Source organism: Bactrocera tryoni, chromosome 2 (assembly GCF_016617805.1).
Source record: "Bactrocera tryoni isolate S06 chromosome 2, CSIRO_BtryS06_freeze2, whole genome shotgun sequence".
Classification (NCBI taxonomy): Eukaryota; Metazoa; Arthropoda; class Insecta; order Diptera; family Tephritidae; genus Bactrocera; species Bactrocera tryoni.
Window position 1 is genome coordinate 81200854 of NC_052500.1, and position 24451 is coordinate 81225304.

The 24451-nt window shown below is 36.4% G+C and overlaps 1 protein-coding gene and 1 long non-coding RNA gene across 3 annotated transcripts; both read left to right on the plus strand.

Annotated features, from left to right (window-relative positions):
* The first annotated feature begins 11894 nt into the window (after positions 1 to 11894).
* Positions 11895 to 12796, plus strand: LOC120769566. The gene is made up of 2 exons (XM_040096621.1): positions 11895 to 12009; positions 12077 to 12796. Exons 1-2 carry the CDS (start codon positions 11959 to 11961, stop codon positions 12776 to 12778), a joined length of 753 nt encoding a protein of 250 aa, XP_039952555.1. The 5' UTR covers positions 11895 to 11958; the 3' UTR covers positions 12779 to 12796.
* A 2245-nt stretch (positions 12797 to 15041) lies between these two features.
* Positions 15042 to 17501, plus strand: LOC120768534. 2 transcript variants are annotated; one of them, XR_005704770.1, is made up of 3 exons: positions 15042 to 15770; positions 15828 to 16012; positions 16091 to 17501. It is a non-coding gene; the product is annotated as an uncharacterized LOC120768534 (long non-coding RNA). The 2 variants fall into 2 exon arrangements; XR_005704771.1 differs by having other exon boundaries at positions 15042 to 15690.
* The last annotated feature ends 6950 nt before the right edge of the window (positions 17502 to 24451 follow it).

Consider the following 24451-nt stretch of genomic DNA (forward strand, 5'->3'; position numbering starts at 1 on the left):
GCCTTTAGACTTCACATATCCCCATGAAAAGAATATAGATGTAATGCTTATTTTAGAAACTCATCTAACAAATAAAAATAATTTCAATATACCGGGATTTAGACTATATGTTACAAATCATCCGGATGGTAAAGCGCATCGTCGCACGGCAGTGTTGATTAGAAATCGTTTAAACCACTACGCTCTAGAATCTCATGCTACACCACAGTTACAAGCTACAACAATATCACTAAAAAATCGGGGTTGTGACTTAAACCTTATGGCTATATACTGTCCACCTCGTTTTAAAATTACAGAAATCGAATTTAAAGACTTTTTTGGAACACTAGGTCAAAGATTTCTAGCAGGTGGAGATTACAACGCAAAACACACGTACTGGGGCTCACGTCTTATTAATCCGAAAGGACGACAGCTGTATCAAACTGTTATAAATAGGCACAATAACCTTGAAATAATATCTCCTGGTAAGCCGACGTATTGGCCTAGTGATCGTAAAAAAATGCCAGATTTAATTGATTTCACTGTAATCAAAAATATAGATAAATCGCTTATAACAGCTGATACATGTACTGATCTATCTTCTGATCACTCTCCTGTACTAATAAAATTATGTGAACAACCCATATTCGTTAATCTTCTTATAAAACGAATTGGCTAAAATATAAAAAATACGTTAGTAGCCACATTAATATTGAGTACAAAATAAATACAGGAAGAGATATTGACGAAAGCATAAGAGAAGTCAATGATATAATAACCAGCGCAGCTGTCTTAGCAACACCAAACAAAAGCTATAATCCGCTTGGTCTCAGAAAAATCTCTAATAAAGAAATAGAGATGCTTGTAAATGAAAAAAGACGTGCAAGACGTGAATGGCAGATAAATCGCTCCCCCTCCACTCAGCTTCAATTGAAAGCTGCGATACGTAAATTAAAAAAAGCGCTCAAACGTGAGGAAGAATTGAACACTGAAATGTATATAAAGAAGCTGTGTCCAAATTCAAACAAGCAAAATTCTCTTTGGAAAGCCCAAATGTTCATGAAGCCACCAACTGACTCCAACATGCCAATACGAGACTTGGGTGGAAATTGGGCTCGAAGTGACGAGGAAAAGGCTAATTGTTTCGCAAATCACCTTGAAAAGGTATTTCAACCCAATTTGCCAAAGAATAACTTTAAGCTGTCAATCTTACCCAACACAGCTAAAGAGTCGCTCGAGTCTCTTAAGACCTCACCTTCTGAAATTATTGGTATCATCAAAGAATTTAATCCAAAAAAGGCGCCGGGATATGATAATATTTCCCCAAAAATGCTAATTGAGTTACCAATTGTTGCTGTAGAGGTGCTCTCTTTGCTCTTCAATGCAATTCTTAGTTTCGGATACTATCCAATTTCATGGAAAAAGTCGCAGATTATCTTGATAGGTAAACCTGGGAAAGACTTAACACAGCCGTCTTCATACAGACCAATCAGTCTTCTACCCTGTCTTTCAAAAGTATTTGAAAAAGTATTACTATCAAAGATGACTCCTTTCCTCCATGAAAATAATACAACACCAACGCATCAATTCGGTTTTCGTGCGAAACATGGCACAATAGAGCAAGTAAATAGAATTACTAACGAGATAAGGAAAGCATTTGAGCACAGGGAGTACTGTTCAGCAATATTTTTAGATGTAGCTTAGGCGTTTGATAAGGTGTGGCACGAAGGTCTTTTATACAAGATTAAAAAATCCTACCTTTAGAACTGTATAAAACATTGGAGTCTTATTTAAAAAATAGACGATTTATGGTAAAAGTGGGAGATTTCATATCTGATGAACGACAGATAAGGGCTGGTGTACGCCAGGGCAGTGTTTTAGGCCCAACACTATACATCATATATACAGCAGATCTTCCAACAGCTAATAATGTATTAACTTAAACTTTTGCGGATGACACAGCTATAGTGAGCCGTAACAAATGCCACATTTTAGCATCACGAATATTAGAGAAGCATTTAAGTTCTGTCGAAGAGTGGCTAGCGAACTGGCGTATAAACGTGAATGAACAGAAGTGTAAGCATATTACATTTTCGCTAAGACCAAAGATGTGCCCGGCAGTAAAAATAAACAATATATTAGTACCCCAAGCGAACGAAGTAACATATCTTGGTATTCACCTAGATAGAAGGCTCACGTGGAGAAAACACATCTCTAGTAAAATAACATGTATGAAGATTAGAGATGCAAATTTAAACTGGCTTTTAAATAAAAACTCAAAACTTAGCCTAGACAACAAAGTGCTTTTGTATAATGCGGTCATAAAGCCGATTTGGATGTATGGCATTCAACTGTGGGGTACGACCTGTGCAACTAATATTGATATATTACAAAGGTTTCAATCAAAAATGCTTAGAACAATCACGTGTTCACCATGGTACATGCGTAACGAAAATATCCATAAAGACCTTGGTATCCCTATGGTAAAGAAAGAAGTAGAAGACAGCAGAATTAAATACATATCTAAACTCCGAGATCACCCAAACCCTCTGGGTAATGCTTTGGTACATTCCTGCGATCAAAAACTACTTAAAAGAAGAGATATGCCTGCGTACTAAGGAGAAACGTATCACCAAAACAGCTCAATCACTTGCTTGGGCCTGTCTAGTTTTTTAATTAGATTTAAGATTTTATAACTTATTGTTAGGCTTTAAGAAAAAGCAGATCCAATAAATAAAACAATTTTGACACAAACAAAAAAAAAAAAATATATTCCCATAGAAAAAAGGCTAATAATGTGCTATTTTTTATATTTTGTTTATACATTGCAACTAGTTCAAATAAAAGAAAGGACTAACAAGAAACTTTAATATGATTTAAACGTATAATTACAAAATTACAAAACTACTATGAGAGTATTGGCTAATTTGAAAGATCGCTGAGTTTGAGACTTTGATTCGTCTTGGTGGTCCATCTCTGGAAGTTAACATAGCTACTTCTTCGTTACAATGCTGTAGCAATCTTGAGCTATGTGCTGTTGCAATTTTTAATATTTCTGCGTTAACCGAGCTTACTCCTAGATCACGCTTTATATCAGCACATCTGCAATACAAGGTGCTTTCGCAATTAATCTTAGTACCTTGTTTTGAAATTGTTGGATGACTTTCTTATTGTTTGCGTTTGTACATCCCAAGAGTTGTGCAAAATAGCTCCATATCGGTCGGAGTATTTGTTTGTAGATAAGTTACTTATTTTCGATGGATAACACTGATTAGCTACCGAATGACCAATTATAATTTTTGAGTCGCATGTCCAGCTCCTTACGTTTGTTTTTTACTTAAACTTTCCACCGTAATTTAGAGTCAAGCGTCATTCCTAAGTATTTAGCGGAATGAAAGTACGGTATTCGTCCTATCCGCCTATGAAAATTGATAAGTGCTGTATCTCGTTATTTGTGAAAAGAATGTGTACAGACTTAGCTTCATTCAGTTTTATCTGCCATTTCTTTGCCCATAGTAAGACTCTATTTACAGCTTTACCAACAGCAAGCAACGCGGCATCCTTTGCAAATGAGGGTGTTATACTATATAATTGAAGTCTACTGGCAGGTCGTGCGTGAATAGAATGTAAAGAAGAGGGCCCAACAAACTACCTCATGGAACTCCTGCTTTCCCTAAGAATAGAATGTTAGTCTTCTTGTTTAACGTGAAAGTAGCGAACTGATAAATACGATTTTATGATTAAATAATGCTGTTTCGGTAAAACCGGTTTCAGTTTCGAAAATAGTCCTTTGTGACAAACTTTATCGAACGCTTTTGCAACACCCAAAAACACGGCAGAACAGACTTTTTTTCCTCAAAGTCTTTTTCAATAATGTGTGTGGATTTGATCAATTGTAGAATGGTTGGCTTGAAACCCAAACTGATGCCCTGGAATTATGGTTTTTCGTTCAATGCTTTTATTGATACGTTTTATGAGAATTTTCTCAAAAAGCTTCGTTATTATCGATAGAAGTAATATGGGCCTGTAAGAAGATACATCATATTCTTTGGAATCATGATAACTTCAGCTAGTTTCCAATAAGTTGGCACGTGTTTAAGATGAAAAGCCGCATTAATAATGTTGGTAATTTTTACTATGCTTATTTGGGAAGCTGTTTTAGGACCTCGGCAGCAATCAGGTCGTGACCGGATTTTTTGTTTTTTAGATTTTAGCTCACTGCTTGTGCATCCTGAGATTTCTTCGCTTTCTTAACTGGAAGCAGTAGGATAGTCTACGTGTCTTTCATATGGGGAGAACGTTTTGGCTACATAATCTGAAAATACTTTTGCCTTTTTAAATCGTCTCTGGCCCAGCTATCAGCAATTTTTTTTAATGGGACGTACTTGAGTTTCTGGTGTTTGTAGGCTTTTACAGCTTTTCCAAAGAGAGTAGTAGGAATTTCTTCCATTGCTTAAGGACCGCGAAACTTTCGTTTTTAAACCTCTTAATTTTCCGATTAAGATCTTTAGAAACTTTATTTAAAACTAGCTGACCCCGCAGCCGCTGTCCTGCGTGAAATTATGTGTTTTAAAATGAAAAGAAAGTTAAATTTATCATTTCAATTTCTTTTTTAAATGTAACGCAGCCTGATAAACAACATTTTTTGGTTTTTGTTACGGTGTACTCAAAGGAATTCTTAGAATCAAGCATTCTGTCCCCTTGTATTAGATAGCGAAGATTGTGAAACATAATAATGACAGATCCAACTTTGAGACGCAAATAATGCGGTGGCATACCAAGCCTCTCCAAAGAATTTAGAAATTCCACTGAATAATTCACGGCGTCGTCTTCATTGTCAAGACGATCGATCATTTGTATGAGCGCAAGTCGCCCGGGATTTGACTTTGAATCTTCCAGTTTAAGTCAACAACATCGGTATTTTTAGCAGCTTACATTGCGCGTGCACTTAAGGAATCGTAGTTACAATAATTTCGCCAATGACCGAACATTCATGATGAGTTCATCTTCCGTGGCTGATTTGTCGAAATGTTTATAGCGAAAAGTTGCGAACTTCATTTTTATTCCAGTGATTAAAATGTTCTATCAATTGGAATTGATGGCTTGCTTCTCCAAAACATGCACACGCTGTACCATTTACAGTACGCAAAGACTCAAATAAAGTGGATCCGCGTACATTAATCAACAGTAACCGAAGGTAGAAACAATAGTCGTTTTTCGGGCGGATCGTCCTAAGGCATTAGTTGAGAACACACCTGGATGTCCATCTACTGGTTGGCTTTGCTTTCTGCGCAACTATTTCTTCGACGATGCATTCCAGGTATATTATCAAGGTATTTCCGAATAGGTCAGTGTTCTCGCAAATGGACCACTGACGACAATTGTAAAAAAACTCGTAAATGTTAATTTTGTTGCTGGCGGTGTTTCCACTGGCTGTACTGTATTCCCTGAGTTGAAATACACTCTTTGGCCATATCCTTTAAAGCGCTTTATTGCAGTTCACGTATCGGCCATATCGTTCAAGACCAATAGCCGCCATGTTGCTTTCTTTGGTGACGTAATTACAAACGTATTTTATCGATTACACCAAACTGCAATACTCAACATCGATATGAGTTTTGAATGTGAATTAGACAATAATGGTGAATATAGTACGATCCATGTATTGTCAACTTCGATATTCACTCTTCTAAATTGAATGCTGAATGTTCTGCTATTGTCGTCTGGTGAGCGACGCCGAAAGAGTGGATATCCATCATTTCTAGTTTGTGTTTCCGAAAGAAAAGTACGTGGATAGTGTTTGGTGCATTTATTGTTAGATATACAAACCGAAGTGGGATTGTGGTGTCCGCCAGGTCCATGAACCATATTAGTTTCCACGACTTCGTATAATACTGGATCTTTCTCTGCATCAAGAATTTCCGCAGAAATATTTTCTTTAATTTGATCTAGTATAACCACCATCCAGAAAAGAATGTGTGCGTGGGGCAAACCTATCTTTTGCCACTCAACAGAGTACATCTAGCATCTAACAGCACTACATATAGGTTGCTTCATGATAAAGTCCATCAAACATCGCTGCTGTTGTTTGAAATGTCGTGCTGTGACATCATGATGATCGCTTGCTGATTGGCCGCGATCCATAAATCCTAGGGTACTTCTTGCCTTGCCTTGCCTTGGGATGCCATACGTTATTGGCAGAAAGAACGCCGACCGATATTAGGGCGACCTCTTCGCAATTAATCAATTTGTGTGAAATACACGTAAAGTTTTCACTGAATAATTTTCAATAATTTTTCTTTTGAATAGCCGTAATAAAAAGCAAGCGACAGAAATTGAACGAATCAAATAATTTACAAATCAAAATATTGAAAAACAAAACAAACAAAAATTGAAAAAAAAATTGTATGGAAAAAAGTAATTTTTTGGAATCATCCAATTTTCCAACTTTTCCTCATAAAAAGTATAAGGTATTTTTATTTCTAAACCTTCCCCGATCCACAGCGAACAACCTCTGCAAATTTCATCAAGATTAGTGCAGCCGTTCTCTTAGCGTTACTAACGAACGAACAATTATTCGTTTGTATGGAAAAAAGAAAAGGGCTGTTTTTAGGCGTTTTCCGGCAATTATTCGAATTTTTCCTGCCGTAAAAACCATCGTTGAACCTCAACGAACATTTAGAAAAAAGAATTGGCCAAATTGCTCCAGGCGTTGTTGAGTTATGCGCTTAGCAACACATTTTGCGATTAATTTTTATATATGTATGTATGTACATATAAGATATGTATATTTATCAGCTGGGATGGTGTGATATAACAATCTCTTGGTCACCAATCGACAGGCACAAAACGTAAAATTACCTGCTCACCGAGGTGTTCTCTCAATAAATCCATTGATTGACAGTTAGTCTACCATGGCGCGATAACGGTTGATTATGTTTCTGGGCAATTATTTATATAATAAATCTAGTTAAAAAGTCAATTATTTGAATTCCTTATTTATTATAAAGCAGATGTATAAGCTCCCGGAAATTCCGTCGAGCCACTTTCGATGCCTGTGACCTTATTGATTACAATTCTTCCCTTATTGGCTAAGGCTGACAGCTTCTGGGTGATTTGTCTCTTCAAGAAATTGCTGACAGTACAGGGTTGAATTGAGAATTCGGGAGAATGAATAGGGGTATTCTCTTGCTCTTGGAAAATCCTTGCACGGTGCACGAATTGCAGATTTTTCCACCTAATGCAACGGCACAACAACAAACACACGCGGAAAAATATTTGCAAGGGCTGTAAAATATGTCAGACAAAAACTCATGTTTATTTTCGTGCAATGACACGTAAAAAATAATTCCAACCCTATGCTAGCTGTCTTTTTACTAAATACATATTTTGACGTTAAATTGTTCAGCAATGTAAATTTTAAATTTAAAGTTTTATAATTTCTATTTAAAGTATAATGATTTGTTACAGTTTTTATACTCTCGCAACAAAGTTGCTAAGGAGAGTATTATAGTTTTGTTCACATAACGGTTGTTTGTAAGTCCTAAAACTAAAAGAGTCAGATACAGGGTTGTATATACCAAAGTGATCAGGGTGACGAGTAGAGTTGAAATCCGGATGTCTGTCTACCCGTCCGTCCGTCCGTCCGTGCAAGCTGTAACTTGAGTAAAAATTGAGATATCTTGATGAAACTTGGTACACGTATTTCTTGGCTCCATAAGAAGGTTAAGTTCGAATGTGGGCAAAATCGGCCCACTGCCACGCCCACAAAATGGCGAAAACCGAAAGCCTATAAAGTGACATAACTAAGCCATAAATAAAGGTATTTAAGTGAAGTTTGGCACAAAGGATCGCATTAGAGAGGGGCATATTTGGACGTAATTTTTTTGGAAAAATGGGCGTGGCCCCGCCCCCTATTAAGTTTTTTGTTCATATCTCGGAAATTACTATAGCTATGTCAACCAAACTCTATAGAGTCGTTTCCTACAAGTATTTCCATATACAGTTCAAAAATGGAAGAAATCGGATAATAACCACGCCCACCTCCCATACAAAGGTTATGTTGAAAATCACTAAAAGTGCGTTAACCGACTAACAAAAAACGTCAGAAACACTGAATTTTACGGAAGAAATTGCAGAAGGAAGCTGCACCCAGGGTTTTTTTTAAATTGAAAATGGGCGTGGCGTCGCCCACTTATGGACCAAAAACCATATCTCAGGAGCTACTGGACCGATTTCAATGAAATTCGGTATATAATATTTTCTTAACACCCTGATGACATGTACGAAATATGGGTGAAATCGGTTCACAACCACGCCTTCTTCCAATATAAAGCTATTTTGAATTCCATCTGATGCCTTCTCTGTATAATACGAGTATAAACATTAGGAACCAATGATGATAGCGGAATAAAACTTTACACAAATACGGTATTTGAAAAATATGTAAATGACGAATAATGAAATCTCGATCATCACTTTATCATGCGAGAGTATAAAATGTTCGGTGACACCCGAACTTAGCCCTTCCTTACTTGTTTCTGTTAAGAATGAGTACAGAATGTGCGCCAATTCACAATATCCATGCACAATAGTCTTTTACAATAAATTGACCGAATCAGCCGTTCATATATCACTAGATTCTGCAATGGGTGCTCTCGTGCCCTTGTATATTTCGGTATAGGATTTTTGCAATCTGCAATCTTGCAAAAGCAAGAGAATCCCCCTAATGATTCTCAAAGTGGATGATTCCTTACCAATCCCATCGAATACAGTAAAAAGGAATACCAGCTTGCCTGGCAGCACAAGCAACCATTTGTTTCTGAAATGGATCAATTTTGTTGCGATTCGATCCATAAGGATTTTTGTGTTAATTCGTGTGGCACCCATACTTCGGGACTGTTTTGTATCCCATCTTATTTAAGTAGTACCCAACGGTTTCTTGCTCAATTTTTAACTCGTAAGGGTTCGACCCGACGATTACAATTATTTTATTGTCAATAAAATTTGAAAGTAAGAATTCAAATTCCAGAGCCTAGAGCAACTTTGACCATAAAAGTACTTGAAACTTATTATCGACGAAACCAAAATGGCGCTTAATAGACTACATGACTGGTCTAGTTACTCTCCAGCGAATCGAAAAAACTATACTAGTAATTAAAGAAACCGGCAGCACTTATGATCTTTTGACGCATAGCGTTATCTATCTTATCTTTCTTAGTGGGGAAACTATTGTTTTCGCTTTGAAGAACATTGCTCTAACTCTTTATTCTATAAATTAATACAACTGATTTGAAGTCTAATGTTTAAAAGATTCTATATACAAAATTATTCAATTTAGGTATCCGCGTACTTTCTTATGCGAATTCAACTCGATAATGATGATTTACATGTAAATTTTTTGATAAGAGTGCAGAAGCGAACAGAGAAATGACGTATCGAAGACAGCTATGCTTACAGTATGAAGACCATTCTATTCGAATACCATCCGTCAGGCTTGCACTTGTTTCTTTCTCAAAGAGAACGTATAATATGCTTATGGTGTATTTTCTTTGGTGTCCTTCTTTGACGTGTGTTCAAACAATACTAAGTCAAGTAATCACAAAAATTTCTGAGACGATTTTCTAGCAAAAAAAAAAAAAAATTTAACAGCTTATAACGTTTCTAGATCTTATAGTCATATAATAGATGTAAAAGTAAACACAAATTGAAAATACTTTAGTACAATTTGATTTCGTTAACCGATAATATTACGGTCATAACTGATGTTCTATGAGATTAGGTTCAGTTGATTTTTAATATATATATATACTTTGATTGGTTTTATTTGGTTTCTCAAAAAGTCTTAATAGCTTTTCGATGTCGCTTTTAGTGTGTATCGAAACTTGAAGAATCATTTAATAGATCGGAAGAAGTGAAAATGTTTAAGATAATTTCGTGCCTTGCATTCACCTTGCTGTTGCTAGTACAGGTTTGCAAAATATGCCTAAAATGTATATTTGTTTATGGTAAATTAAATTGTCTGTGATACTTATACAATGTTATCGTGTTAAAATTTATGAACTGTAACAAGAAAATATTGCCAAATATGAGCGCGAACTACTTGTATCTAGCAGTTTATTTACAACAACAGCAACAGCTAAGTCGGTGCATCTCAGTAGGAGTTACAGTTATTCAATTTCATCAAAAACCCAAGCCTACGAGTCGTACAAATCCTTCAAAGACCAAAGACCTCGACATTCCCCGCGAGTCCGTTGGAATGATTTGGGGGATGTTTTGAGTATGATAAACAGGACTTTTTGGACATGCTTGATCGTGCGAATTCCGATCCCACATTCATGAAAAACATTACAACTGCTGATGAGACATGAGTTCATGAGTTTGACATGCAAACCATTCAACAATTATCGGAATGGAGCGGAAAAACTACGCCAAAGCCGCTCAAAAATCAAAGTAATGTTATTTGTTTATTCGATATTCGTGGATTCGTATATTATAAATTTGTTCCGGAGGTGCAGGTTAGCAGTTTTTGTTGGGCGTATTGAGGTATTTGCGTAAGAGCATTCGTCTATAATGGCCGGAATTGTTGAAAAACACTTCCCGGATTTTACACGATGTGATTGAATTTAACGCCAAAAACGCAATGAATACTATCGATCAACCATCGTATTCACCTGATTTGGCTCCATGTGATAGAACCCGTTTCCTGTCGATCGACAAAATATAAAAAAAATTCAAGGAGTTGAAGGCCATCCCAAAAAGTGTTTCGAGCACAGGAAAAATCATTACGTTTGTCCTTAGTGAAACAATGCAGCACTCATCACGTCGACAGCTTTATTATACCCAATATTTCATGCAAAGTATATCCCTAACGATCTCGTGAGGTGCTTCAGCTTTTCTGTGCGCCTTCGAAAGGCTTTGTGTCAATAGGAATCTATGGAATTTGTCTCGTTGCCTTTCGTGTTAGCTGTTAGGGACAGCTGGGCCACCAATGAAACTAGTGAAATTTACGGAGACGATGCAGTGTCAGTTCGTGCAGCACAATAGTTCGATCGCTTCCGTTCTGGAAATTTCCAAATTTCGATTTACTTTGATGGAATAATGTCTCTAGCGGGGAAATAGCAAAAAGTGGTCGAACAAAATGGTACATATTTGTTAATTTATTTGTGAGTATAAATATAAAAAATAAGTTGAAATTTGATTAGAAATACGAAACGACTTTTTCAATGAAATTGCTGTTCTAAGAAAAGAGATAGTGCTCCATTAAACTTTATTTTCATATTAAATATTTACAATATAGTCTTGCAACCTATTGCTACAAAGTATTATAGTTTTGTTTTAATTGCTTTGATAATCGGGTTTGTTCTTTTTCGCTAATGAAAGGTACATCTTCTATAACCTTATTAAATTTGGTGTAAATATGTACATTAGGGTGTACCTTATTTGAAAAGTCGATTTTTTAGCAAACTGCCCCGAAGTTTCAGTTTTTGCGCTGAAAAGGGATCCAATGTTAACAAGGTCTTCCTTTTTAATATAGAAAATAAATGTCTAATTCATATTTTTTCCCATGTGTGTAACATTGAATTTTGCAAACTTTGGGAGGTGTTTTTAGAAAACAAATCATCTTGTGAAATAATGCACACCCTAGTGCTCTTATATAGATTCAAAATTGTTGCTTTAATTCTAAGTAAACGGAAGTGATAAGAACATAAGCAAGGTTCTCATACTTTTAGGCGAGTATATATAAGTACGCAGTTATTCATGTATAAAATTTTGGCTCAAATCCAATGTACTGTTAAAGACTTTGAACTTCTCTTATTTTCGTGGAAGTGTATGCAAAAATATGTAGTTTTGTTTGCTAATCAAAGACTTTTAGGTCGTGCCTCGATTTCGCATATAAATACCTTGTGCATGCTTGCTAAGCATTCAGTGTGCAGCGGAACTTGAGAGATCGCTTTCAATAAAACGCAAAAAGGGAAAATGTTTAAACGCACTTCATATCTTGTAATCGTCTTACTCTTGCTAATACAGGTTTGCAAAATTAACAGAAAATGTTGTTGTTATTAAATTAAATTAAATATTCCATGTTTTGTTTCAGCTCATTTCATGCTTACCGAGACCATCTTCCTCCGATGCAGTGGATTCCATTTTACCTGGAACAACAACGATAACTCCATCAGTAGGCAAAAATGCAGTACCAAGCGATCTTAACAGCTTTGAGGGGGCGCTCCGAAGAGTCTTAATAAATATTTCAAACTTTGAGCTACAACGAACCAATCAAATAGCAAAAGATACGCTCGCTGATCCTTCTATGTATAGTATTGATAGTGAAGCCATGCAGAAGGAATTAAGTCTACTTAGAAAGTATGTGACAGACTCTAACGAAGCATTAAATAAGGTTCTGCCTGCCGACCAGCTTGGTACGAATACGTTTTTCTTGTTTATAAACGATACAGGAAACATCATTGATCGTTTCCACAGATATCGTCATTTTGAGTACGTACCAATTATACCGGAAAAGCAGGTAATATGGGATGCTTTAAAAAAACATGGCTTTTTGAAAGGCGATGAAGAGCTGGATAAACGTTTAAACGAATACTTCCCCGACTTGGTAGACGACTTCGAAAAATATGTGAAAACACTCTCAGCTGCCGAAAAGGAGAAGGATAAAGATATGAAAGAGATGATGGCGGCATGGAGTGCATACAAAAATAATGAGCTTAGTAAGGCTAATTTTGGGAAGAGATTGTTTCAAATAAATTTTGTGAATAAAATATTTGAGCGGCTTAGAAGACCGTAGAAATATTGTTTTTCGAAACTAGCATTATTCAATATCTGTTCTAACTAAAAAAATGTATTGATTAAATATAATAAATGTGCATATGTATATTAAAAGTTAGCCTATGACTTGTTGACCTCTGTAAATTTCAGAGCGAAGTCTTGCTTTGTATTTGAAATAATAATTAAATGACAACCTTGCTTTTACGAAACAAAAAATGAAAAATTCTTATCTGACGAGTAGTATGACGATATAGCGTTTAAAGTATTGTCATTACATTTAATTTAATTATTGTTGATTAGCTGAATTCGCACAACATAAACTGTAGTATCTGTGTTTGCCCAGTGTCGTCTCAAAAAATTTTACACCAAGGGGTGATCAGTCATTTGTTGTTAAAAATAAATTAATAATTTAGAAAAATCGAGATTGTAATTAAAAGTACTGTGAAGGTGATTTTATGAGATTAGATTTTTTATTTTTCATGCACTTCATGGCGTTAGGAGGAATGGGATTTGCTGAGCGATCGCGTCACAAACAATAAAATAGTCTTAACAATCTTTGCCTCAACTGGAATGCTATTTAAGTTTCATGACATGCTCTTTCACCAAGCCCATGCACTGTCTCGTTCAGCTTGTCCTACGACAGATCGATGGAACAAATAAATTAGACGGATGGTACTCCTAGTGATTATTCCCTCCGTCGAAGGTTTAAAAAATAGTTAACTAAAATGAGGGGGTGAATATGGAAACAAACACTTATTTTGAAAGATCAAATAGTGATATAAAGTATTGTTTCATTTGCCCTTGTTGTCCACAGTGAAAATATGCTCATCACGTCGACAGCTTTGTACCCAATATTCATGCAAAATATAACCCTAACGAGGTGGTAACGAGTGAGGTGCCTCAGGTCGTGTTCCTTCGGAAAGCTTTCTGTCAATACGTGTCCATAGATGTTTGTTATGTTATTTTTTTTATTGGCTTTTTTGAGTGCAGCTGGGCGTGGCCATAGCAACCCCATTGAAACTCGTTACATCAATTCCTTACTCTCGTTATCGAAACAGAAAATTTAGTATTTTCTTTATAATTTTGATTAGACAGAATCTACACTAAGGATGTGCTATTAAAAATACATGTACTTTGAAAACTAAAAAAAAGTATCAAGCGAAATTCCCGTATTTTAAGGGGTTAAATGGGTTTCCTCCGTTAAAAAACAACCTCTTTAATATTTGGTTTAAACGAAGCGACAATAAGAAGCATTAAAAGACATGGGAGTTCCATTCGACAATCAGTAACTTCTGGGTCAGCACTTAGTTAAAAAACAACTTCTTGTAGTCGAAATTCTACTTTGGAAAAAATTGAAATCATATATGGTGTTATGGATTGGATATTTACAGAGAAAAATATTTCTACCGATCGGAAAATTATTAAAAACTAAAAAACGATACGGATGAACTAGCCAAAATAATTCAAGAGGGAAGATATACTTCAGATCAAATATTTAATGCATCTGGCTATAAAATGTTGGAGCCACTCTTAATCTACAAATCTCTTATGCCAAGAGCATTAAAAGGTAAGAACATTAAAAAAATTCCAGTTCTTTTTATGGCGAATAGAGAGGCCTGCATAACGGCTAATCTGTATAAAGATGCGTTTAATAATTGTTTTGTTCCTGAAGTCCAGAAATATATGACACAAGAAGGCTTACAGCGGGATTCTGTAACCAGTCTCTAGTCTCTATTTGAGACATTTTGAGGTAAAGTCTCAATTTGTGACTAGTTACTATTCACTAAACAGTCTCTAGCGTTAGTCTCAAAATGTTACCTTAAATTTGAGACCTGATAGCTAGCAGGTCACAAAACTAAAATGAACTCTTGTCTGCCATTTTGAATATACTGAATAGAGATCATCATAGAAATTAATCGATTGTCGATTGTAATCAACTCAAACACAAAAAGGTTAAAAATAAATCAATCAAAGTGAACACATATTTTTATTTTTATTGGTAATTATGTTTTTTGACTATGCTATAGAAAATTTAATATTTATGTATTATCGACATAATAGATTTTGTGACTGTCACTTACAGAATAGAAAAGTCGTCTCAAGTCTCAAAAATTGTCTCTAACTTAAAACCCCAAATTTAGAGACTTTAAACTGTATCGCAGTACAGAATCGCACGGTTAGAATTAAAAATACTATTGCTTGTTGATAATGCACCTAGCCACCCAGTGCTGGTATGTACATCCGAATGATCAACCGTTTGTTTTGTCGCCTTATACCACTTCTCTGATTCAGCTACTCGATCAGAGTATTATACAAGTAGCAACATTTAAACTTTACTACATCAAGCAAACGTTAAGATATATTTTAGATTCAGTGGATGAAAACAATTGGAATGTTGTGGAAGCATGGAAAAATTTTAATATTTTGGATTGCATTACACATGTTTCTTTTGCCAACCAACAGTTGCGGCAATCAACCTTGTTGGAAAAACATTTTACCAGCTTTCGTTCAAAGTACGATTTCAGTGGTGCAAAGATCAGAAATTTGTTCTGAGGTTAAAGGTTTATCAAATAATATACATGGCGATGGGTTTGACATCGATGAATTAATGCAAGAAGGTCCTATTGGTGATGACGACTGAATTGAAATTATGACAATCAATGAGAATAAAGATGTTGAAATCGACGAAGACGAAGGTGAAGCTCAGGCTTCAACGGCTGATATAATCTGTGAGAGCTTGAAATTCGTTACAAGTGTGGGATAACATATTGTTGCTCATGATCCCGACATGGAGCGTGTGTTAAAATTCCAAACTTAAATCTTTTGTTGCTGGTTATCAAGAATTATCTAAACAAATGGAGAAACAAAAAGGCAACTTCCTTTAACAGACTTTAAAGCAAAAGAAACCTATAGTGGCCGCTAATAATGAAGGTAATTATACATTAGAACAAAACCCAATATATCTTCTGACGACAGTGCTACTTCTAAGCAAGTACATATTAAACGTGCAGGTATGTACATGTAGCGATTAGCATTTCTCTAAATTCTTAACTATTTCTATATTGTAGCTACTTAACTACTTTCATCTGGTAACACTATATTCAGCAAACTAAAATATTTAATCCCGTTACAATATTGTTCAGCTAATATTAGCTTCTCTAATTCGTCCTATTCCTTTTGATCATCGGACGAGACCACACGTGTTCTACTGCGGTTAACAGAAAACATTTATATTCATGCTCAAAATATAATTGTAAGTCGGATTTACTTGTAAGAAAATAAAGATAATTAAATTAAGTAACTCGTTAAATAGTGTTTTACTTATTAACAGCTTAACCGCCACATTGGTGACCCCGACGACCGAAATTCATGCAATATACCGACGTTAAAATCACATTGGAGACGCTCACAACATACCCGACGTCCTATGCTCGGCGTACCAGTCAAAAGTCGACGTGATTTATGGACTAACTGCTACATTGGGAACACGTTATTCGGATGTGCGTACCATAACCTCAACATTGGTGAGCCACAATCGTCAACTATATCATGCCACGCGGCTAAACCTGTCACATCACTCCAGTAGCAACTCGGTACAAAGATGAGCAACATAAAGCAGTCACTATCGGAAGACAATTCCGAAGACAAGAAACCTCTACAGTCAACATCTAACTTCATTCGACCTATACAGTTTAATCCTGACAAGCCATCGCTATGGATCGCCCAAATCGAAGCACAGTTTAGGATTCTGGGAGTGGTAAGAGAGTTCCATCCTCGACACCGGACATGCGGCAGAAGTGGAAGACATCATCGTTGATCCTCAAACATCAGCACCTTTCTCTGCTTTCAAAATGGCACTCATTAGTCATTTTTCTAAGTCGAAAGAAGGGAAGCTACAACAACTTCTCGAAGGTGAGGAGATTGGCTTAAGGCTAAATGGTTGTCAACTTTACCGAAGGATACTCGCGCCATGTTAGCATTGCAAACAAATACGACGCTGGAAAATTTAGGGGCTAGTGCAGACAGATTTCACGAGATCATACAAGGCATGCACGTTTCATCAGTCTCCAAAAATACTAACAACACTAATGGTGCAGACTTCGCACAACAAATGTCAGTCTTAACCAAACAGTTAGCAGCACTATCAGCCGTTATTAACAAAAGGGGAATCCAGGTCAAACACACGACAGCATAACAAACCGAAGTCACGTAGCTAGTCCAAACAACGTAGGCTGAGCTCTAACGGGTTTTGTTGCTACCACTCGAAATAAGGTAAAAACGCTATTCGGTGCAAACCAGGCTGCACATTTTCGGGAAACGCTCTAGAGAGTCGCTGATGACGAGTAGTGATTTTTTGCAAAATTCTCACTGTCTTTACATTAGAGATCGTACCTCTGGTACCCTATATCTGGTGGACACATATTCCGATTTATCGGTTTTTCCAAAAGACTTGTCGAAAGATGCAACAGAAACAGTTGGTCATACGCTACAAGCAGCAAACGGATCCATCTTCCAAACATACGGAAAACGGTTATTGTCTCTCAATCTAGGTCTTCGCCGTGAGTTTTTGTGGAAATTTATCATTGCCGACGTCACGAAACCAATCATTCGGGCTGACTTCTTGAGTCACTTTGACTTATTAGTCGGTCTCAAGCGAAAATGTCGACTCGACGGACGTACTGGATTAACATCACCCGCTAGTAAAAAAGTCAATTATTTGAGTACTTTATTTATAAGTCACCTAAAATGCAAAATAACGTATCATCAAAAAACTCGAAATTGAGTGTCTTATTGACTATGATTCACTACTTCAAATTGCATTCATAATATTACATATGTCCAACATTTTCAGGTTCTGTCCTCAGATATAAACAAGTTTTAACCAATATTAAAATTCGTTTTCACTCAGGTTCCATTTTATTTCGTGTTTCATTTATGCCACTCTAAATTTCCGAAAATGTTGTTACGCTATTTTGCATTTCAGGTGACGATATACATACATATACTCGTATACATATACAAATATACGAGATAACACTTATTCATTTTTGAAAGTGTGACTAAAGTGCAACGATATGGAACTCCTTTTATTTTATGTACAGCTACATATGAAAATAAACATTTAAAGATTTCTTTTTTACTCAAAGTCACTCAAGTCGAGTCCCCATTTTGCATATAAATACTTTGCGTAAGCTTTCTTCGCTCTTAGTGTACATCGAAACTTGAGGAGCCTTTTTAATAGATCACAAGATGTGAAAATGTTTAAGAAAAATGTATTTTTGTTTATGGTAAATTAAATTGTCTGTAATACTTGTGCAATGGTATCGTGTTGAAATTTATGAACTGTAACAAATAAATACTGCCAAATCTTAGCGCGTACTGTCTATCAGAAGACATGTCATCGCTCTGAATGACCTTCGACTTTTCCAACTGATGAAAATTTTAAAAGAGTGAAGGATATGTATGGTGCTTGAAATTCGTCAGGCAAGTGTTAGAGAGATGGCAAGAGAGCTCGACAATCCGCGCTAGTTTAATCCGGCACTGATTGGAATGGAGGGGAAACACGAGCCGAAACCAAAAAAGCACGCCAAAGCTGTTCAAAAATCAAATACACGCTATTTGTTTTTTCGATATTCCTGGATTCGTACATTATGAATTTGTTCCGTAGGTACAGACATTCAATAAGGTGTTTTTGTTGGGCGTACTGAGGCGTTTGCGTGAGAACATCCGTCGAAAACGGCCGGAATTATTGAAGAACAATTCGTGGATTTTACACAATGACAATGCACCATCGCATCGAGCTACGATTGTGACTGAATTTGAAGCCAAAAACGCAATGAATACCATTGATCAACCATCGTATTCACCTGATTTGGCTCCATGTGATAGAACCCGTTTTCTGTCGATCGACAAAATATAAAAAAAATTCAAGGAGCTGAAGGCCATCCCAAAAAGTGCTTATGAAAAGTGTTTCGAGCACAGGAAGTGTCCTTAGTGAAACAATGCAGCACTCATCACGTCGACAGCTTTGCCATTCCCAATATTTCTTGCTAAATATATCCCTAACGATCTCGTGAGGTGCTTCAGCTTTTCTGTGCGCCTTCGAAAGGCTTTGTGTCAATAGGAATCTATGGAATTTGTCTCGTTATCTTTCGTGTCAGCTGTTAGGGGCAGCTGGGTCACCAATGAAATTTGTGAAGTTTACGGATTTCGAAAATTCGATTTCCACTGATGGAATAATGTCTCTAGCGAGGTAATGAAAAAAGTTGTCGAACAAAATTGTACATACATATTTGTTAATTTATTTGTGAGTATTAATATAAAAAATAAGTTGAAGGTTGATTAGAAATACGAAATGACTTTTTCAATGAAAATGAAAAGAAACAAGTAAGGAAGGGCCAAGTTCGGGTGTCACCGAACATTTTATACTCTCGCATGATAAAGTGATAATCAAGATTTCATTATCCGTCATTTACATATTTTTCAAGTACCGTATTTGTGTAAAGTTATTCTGCTATCATCATTGGTTCCTAATGTATATATTATACAGAGAAGGCATCAGATGGAATTCAAAATAGCGTTATATTGGAAGAAGGCGTGGTTGTTAACCGATTTCACCCATATTCCGTACATGTCATCAGGGTTTTAAGAAAATATTATATACCGAATTTCATTGAAATCGGTCTAGTAGTTCCTGAGATATGGTTTTTGGTCCATAAGTGGGCGACGCCACGAGCATTTTCAATTTTTAAAAAAAGCCTGAGTGCAGCTTCCTTCTGCCATTTCTTCCGTAAAATTTAGTGTTTCTGACGTTTTTTGTTAGTCGGTTAACGCACTTTTAGTGGTTTTCAACATGGATGGGAGGTGGGCGTTAGGGTGGGTCGATTCCGGACTTTTTTCGAGTGCTATCACTCACATTCATTCACCTACGCCAAAGGAGACGTTCGGATAGGTCTCCACATAAATATTTTTTCATCGAGTTCCTTCACTCTTGTCGTTGATTTCGCTGAGTGCTATCACTTATATTCTCTCAACAGAATACAGAACTCAAAATGTCTGTATCTAAATTTAAATTTAGACAGAAATGTCCTGTGTTTGGCATATATCCGTTTAATCTCTCTGAGTCCCAGTTACCTACTTACCAGGATGTTCTTTTGTGTTATCAGTTTGAAAGATTTCGCATAGGGCGACTTCAAGGCGACAACTATGAACCTAGGAGTAAAGACGTTGCAAAAATAGTTGCAAAAAAGGTTGAAAATACTTTCAAAAAGTCATCTATTCCTATAGTTTCACACACCAGAGTTGTACAAATGCTCACTACATACCATAAGAAATTTCTGACTCTTAAACAAATGTTTTTAAGGAACCCAATAGGTTTGAGCTCTAAAAGAGACGACTTTATCTCATCTGCCGGAAAATTATTTGACATCCCTGCTTCTAAATGCATTTATTTTTCTTCTTGCACTTGTCCAAAGGAAAGGAAAGTTCCTATCAATGAACAACCATTTCTCTTGGACCAGAAAACCAGAAGTGTTGATCTACCTGAAACAAAAAAGATGACATAGAAAAATGAACGTAAAGAAAAGCTTTCAAAACGTCATTCAACATCAACACTTACCAGAAAAGTATCAGCTAGAACACGTGACCATTCAGATCAGCCAGACTCTCATACAGACGACAACAATGTAGGTGCGTCGCACATGGATTCTTCCAAAAACGATGCTGATGATGAATTTTCTCTTCCATCCTCTAAAACCAAACAAAACACACTAGTATTAGAACACACTGCTTTAGCTGCCCAAAGATTTGGAGTAAGTGACAGAGCAGCGGCCTTGATTGTTTCATCTGCTTTTAGGGTTGCCAAAAAAGCAGGTTTGATAACAGAGCATCAGGCTAGCTTTGTCACTGACAAATGCAAGATTAGTCGGGAAAAAAAAGTGTTGACTCTGTATATGGGCTGTATTTTGACGGCCGCAAGAACAATACACTTACACAAGTCAGCGAAGGTGAAAAGTACTACCGCGACACTGTCAAAGAGGAACATATTTCTCTTATAGCGGAACCTGGTTGTCATTACTTTGGCCACGTCACATCTCCTTCCGGGTCAGCTGAGGATGAGACGCAAGCTATATGGCAACATTTACAAGACAATTCAGTTGATGTGGAACATCTAGAAGTTGTCGGTGCTGATGGCACCAACACGAACACAGGTTGGAAAGGTGGAATCATTCGGAAACTAAAAGAAAGAATAGGTAGGCCATTACAGTGGGTTGTTTGTCTTCTACATTTCAACGAACTTCCATTTCGTGCTCTTTTCGAACACATAGATGGTGTCTCAAAGAGTCCAAATACATTCTCTGGCGACATACATAGGTAAACTGCTCTCTGATTGTGAGAAGTTGCCTGTTGTCAAATTTGAAAGTTTTCCATCCTGCCAATTACCTTCTGAGGTTATTAATCCGACCCAACTTAGCACAGACCAAGCTTATCTCGATAAAATATCAGAACCTGTTATTTCCGGTCAATGTTCCTCAGATTTAGCGTCGATGCATCCAGGTAACATGTGTAAATCTCGCTGGCTCACCTGTGCAAATAGAATTCTGAGATTATACATTTCTACTGACAAATCAACAAAGGAAATAAAGATTTTGGTCAAGTACATACTTACGGTTTACTCACTTTTGTGGTTCTCAATACGATTCAACAGTTCAATCAAAGATGGCTCGCGACATCTCTATGCTGCAATTCAAAGGTCGAGATACTTACCTGCTAAACTGCGCAAGGTTCTCGATTCATCCATTCAACAGAATGCTTTCTTTGCTCTTCCAGAAAACATTCTCCTTAGTATGATGACTGACGAACGGATAGAAGTCAGAAAGTTGGCCCTTGACCGTCTTCTGGCAGCCAGAGAAGCAGAGTCTGACACTGTAAATGGAAGGGTTAGATGTAATAAAGTGCCAAAGCTGAATTTCAAAGCTACTAATTACATATTACGATATGATTAACTGGAAGACTATTACCTTGACTGTTCCACCAGTTCTTTTTTGTTCAGTTTCTAACGAAGAACTAATAAAAGGGCTGTCGGAAGACACTGCAGAGGTATGGAAACTTAGTGAATTCCCTCTCACACCGTGGCAGTCGAGAGAACCGTCAAACTGGTGACAGAGGCATCTTCTAAAGTTATTGGTCCCCTAATCTCGTGATCGTTTTACACGCTCTACACTGAAATCTATGCAACAAGTGCCAAAGTTTAGTACAAAATCTGATTTTATCAATAAATTTGACACAGATTCAGACTAAAACAAGCCTGACACATGGTTGGTTGGTTGGGTTGGGCTTGGGAGGAACCCGAAGAGCAGCCACCTCCAGGCGGTGGGTTCTGGGTGACCAATACAGGTTAGCTGAGAGCTGCAACAATTTTCACCTTGCGCTGTGGCGCGCCGCCTTTTCGCTCGTATCTCGGGAACGGTTCGTCCTACGGCCATGATCACATACATATATCATTTCGGTAGCAAATGACGTGACAAATAACTGTTTTATACATTTTGCCATGAGATGCGTATTTCAGGCGCTAGGTAGACAATTTCACGATTTTAGGCGAATTTCCGAAATTTCAAGGCCGGAGTTGGGGTTGAAGATGCAATCCGATCTCAAAACAAAAAGTTGCATTGGAATCAGGAAATACTAAGGCAACTTTTCCGCACTATTAGAAATCCCGAATCGAAAAAAGTCCGGAATCGACCCACCCTAGTGGGCGTGGTTATATCCGATTTCCTCCATTTTTGAACTGTACGAGTATATGGAAATGCCTGAAGGAAATTATTCTATGGAGTTTGGTTGACCTAGCTTTTGTAGTTTCGGAGATATGTACAAAAAACTTAGTAGGGGCGGGGCCACGCCCTCTTTTCCAAAAAAAATACGTCCAAATATGCCCCTCACCAATGCGATCCCTTGTGCCAAATTTCAATTTAATATCTTTATTTATGGCTAAGTTATGACACTTTATAAGTTTTCGGTTTTCGCCATTTTGTGGGCGTGGCAGTGGGCCGATTTTTGCCATCTTCGAACTTAACCTTCTTATGGAGCCAAGAAATACGTGTACCAAGTTGCATCATGATATCTCAATTTTTACTCAAGTTACAGCTTGCACGGATGGACAGACGGACGGACGGACAGGCAGACATCCGGATTTCAACTCTACCATATATCTGACTCTTTTAGTTTTAGGACTTACAAACAACCATTATGTGAACAAAACTATAATACTCTTCTTAGCAACTTTGTTGCGAGAGTATAAAAAGAAGAGCACACTTCGAAACAATTCGATTAGCAGACATCTTTTGATCTTTATGATTATGATTTATTGCTGTTTTAAGAAAAGAGATAGTACTTCATTAAATTTTATTTTCATATTTATTACTTTCAATATACGTTTGCCTACAACATATTATAGTTTTGTTTTAATTACTTTGATAATTGAGTTTATTCTTTTTCGCTAATGATTGGGTTCATCTTTTAAGACCTTATTCAATTTGGTGTAAATATGTACATTAGGATGTACCTTATTTCACAAGTCGATTTTTTTGCAAACTGCCCACAAAGTTTCAGTTTTTTCGCTGAAAAGGGATCAAATGTTAAGAAGGTCTTCATTTTCAATATAAAAAATGTTTAAGTCCTATTTTTTCCCATATGTGTATATAGCATTTAATTTTGTAACCTTAACAAATTGTATTCTGGTATAAAACTTCCCGCTCTATAAAAAAGTACTTTAACGGTTTTCAAGTTTTACAGCTTATTTAGCTTGAATGGTCTTTTTACCGCAAAACCTGGAGCTTGGAAGGTGTTTTAAGAAAACAAATCATCTTGTGAAATAATGCACACCTTAGTGCTCTTATATAGATTCAAAATTTCTGTTTTAGTTTGAAGTAAACGTAAGTGATAAGAATATTAACAAGGTTTTCATACTTATATACGATTATACATAAGTACACAGTTATTCATGTATAAAATTTGGCTGAAATGCAATGTACCATTGAAGGCCTTGAACTTCTCTTATTTTCGTGGTAGTGTATGCAAAAATATGTTGTTTTGTTTTAAGGACTTTTAAGGGGTTATAGGGGTAGTTAGAATTTCCAAAAAAAATATTTTTTTTTGCATTTTCGTTAATTGTAATATCTTAAAAATATTCTCTGTAAATTTCACGTTGATCCGATAATTGGTTTTTGAGTTATTTGAAAAATAACAAAGAGAGCTCGGACACTTCAAAGCGCTGGCGTGAAACTTTGAACGCGTTTTTCTCAAAGCTATGTTTTTTGAACTGGTGACAACTGTAACCTGAAAACCCCTTAGTAGATTTTAATAAAATTTATACAGCTTTATAATACATAATAAACTCGTGGCTGATCGGAGGATTTTTTTTTCAAAAATTTCAATTTTTAAGACCAATTAACTGTTGGTTTTTTCGCAAAAATTTAGAAAAAAATTTCCTGAGGCCGCCTTTTTGTTAATTTTGAAAAATAAATAAAATCCTTCGATCAGGCCCGGGATTATCTATTTATAAAACTAATTTTTTTTATCCGATTGATTTTAGATGAATCTCCAAGGACTTATGGTTGTCACCGCAAGTACCTTTTTTGGAACAGGGTCAACACAAACAACTATAACTTTGGAAATTAAATTTTTTTTGAAAAGT

Excerpts from the sequence above, each read along its gene's own strand:
- LOC120769566 (XM_040096621.1), top strand. The coding sequence starts at position 11,959 with ATGTTTAAACGCACTTCATATCTTGTAATCGTCTTACTCTTGCTAATA. Across the intron at positions 12,010-12,076 it reads TCTTACTCTTGCTAATACAG|CTCATTTCATGCTTACCGAG; the intron begins GTTTGCAAAATT and ends GTTTTGTTTCAG.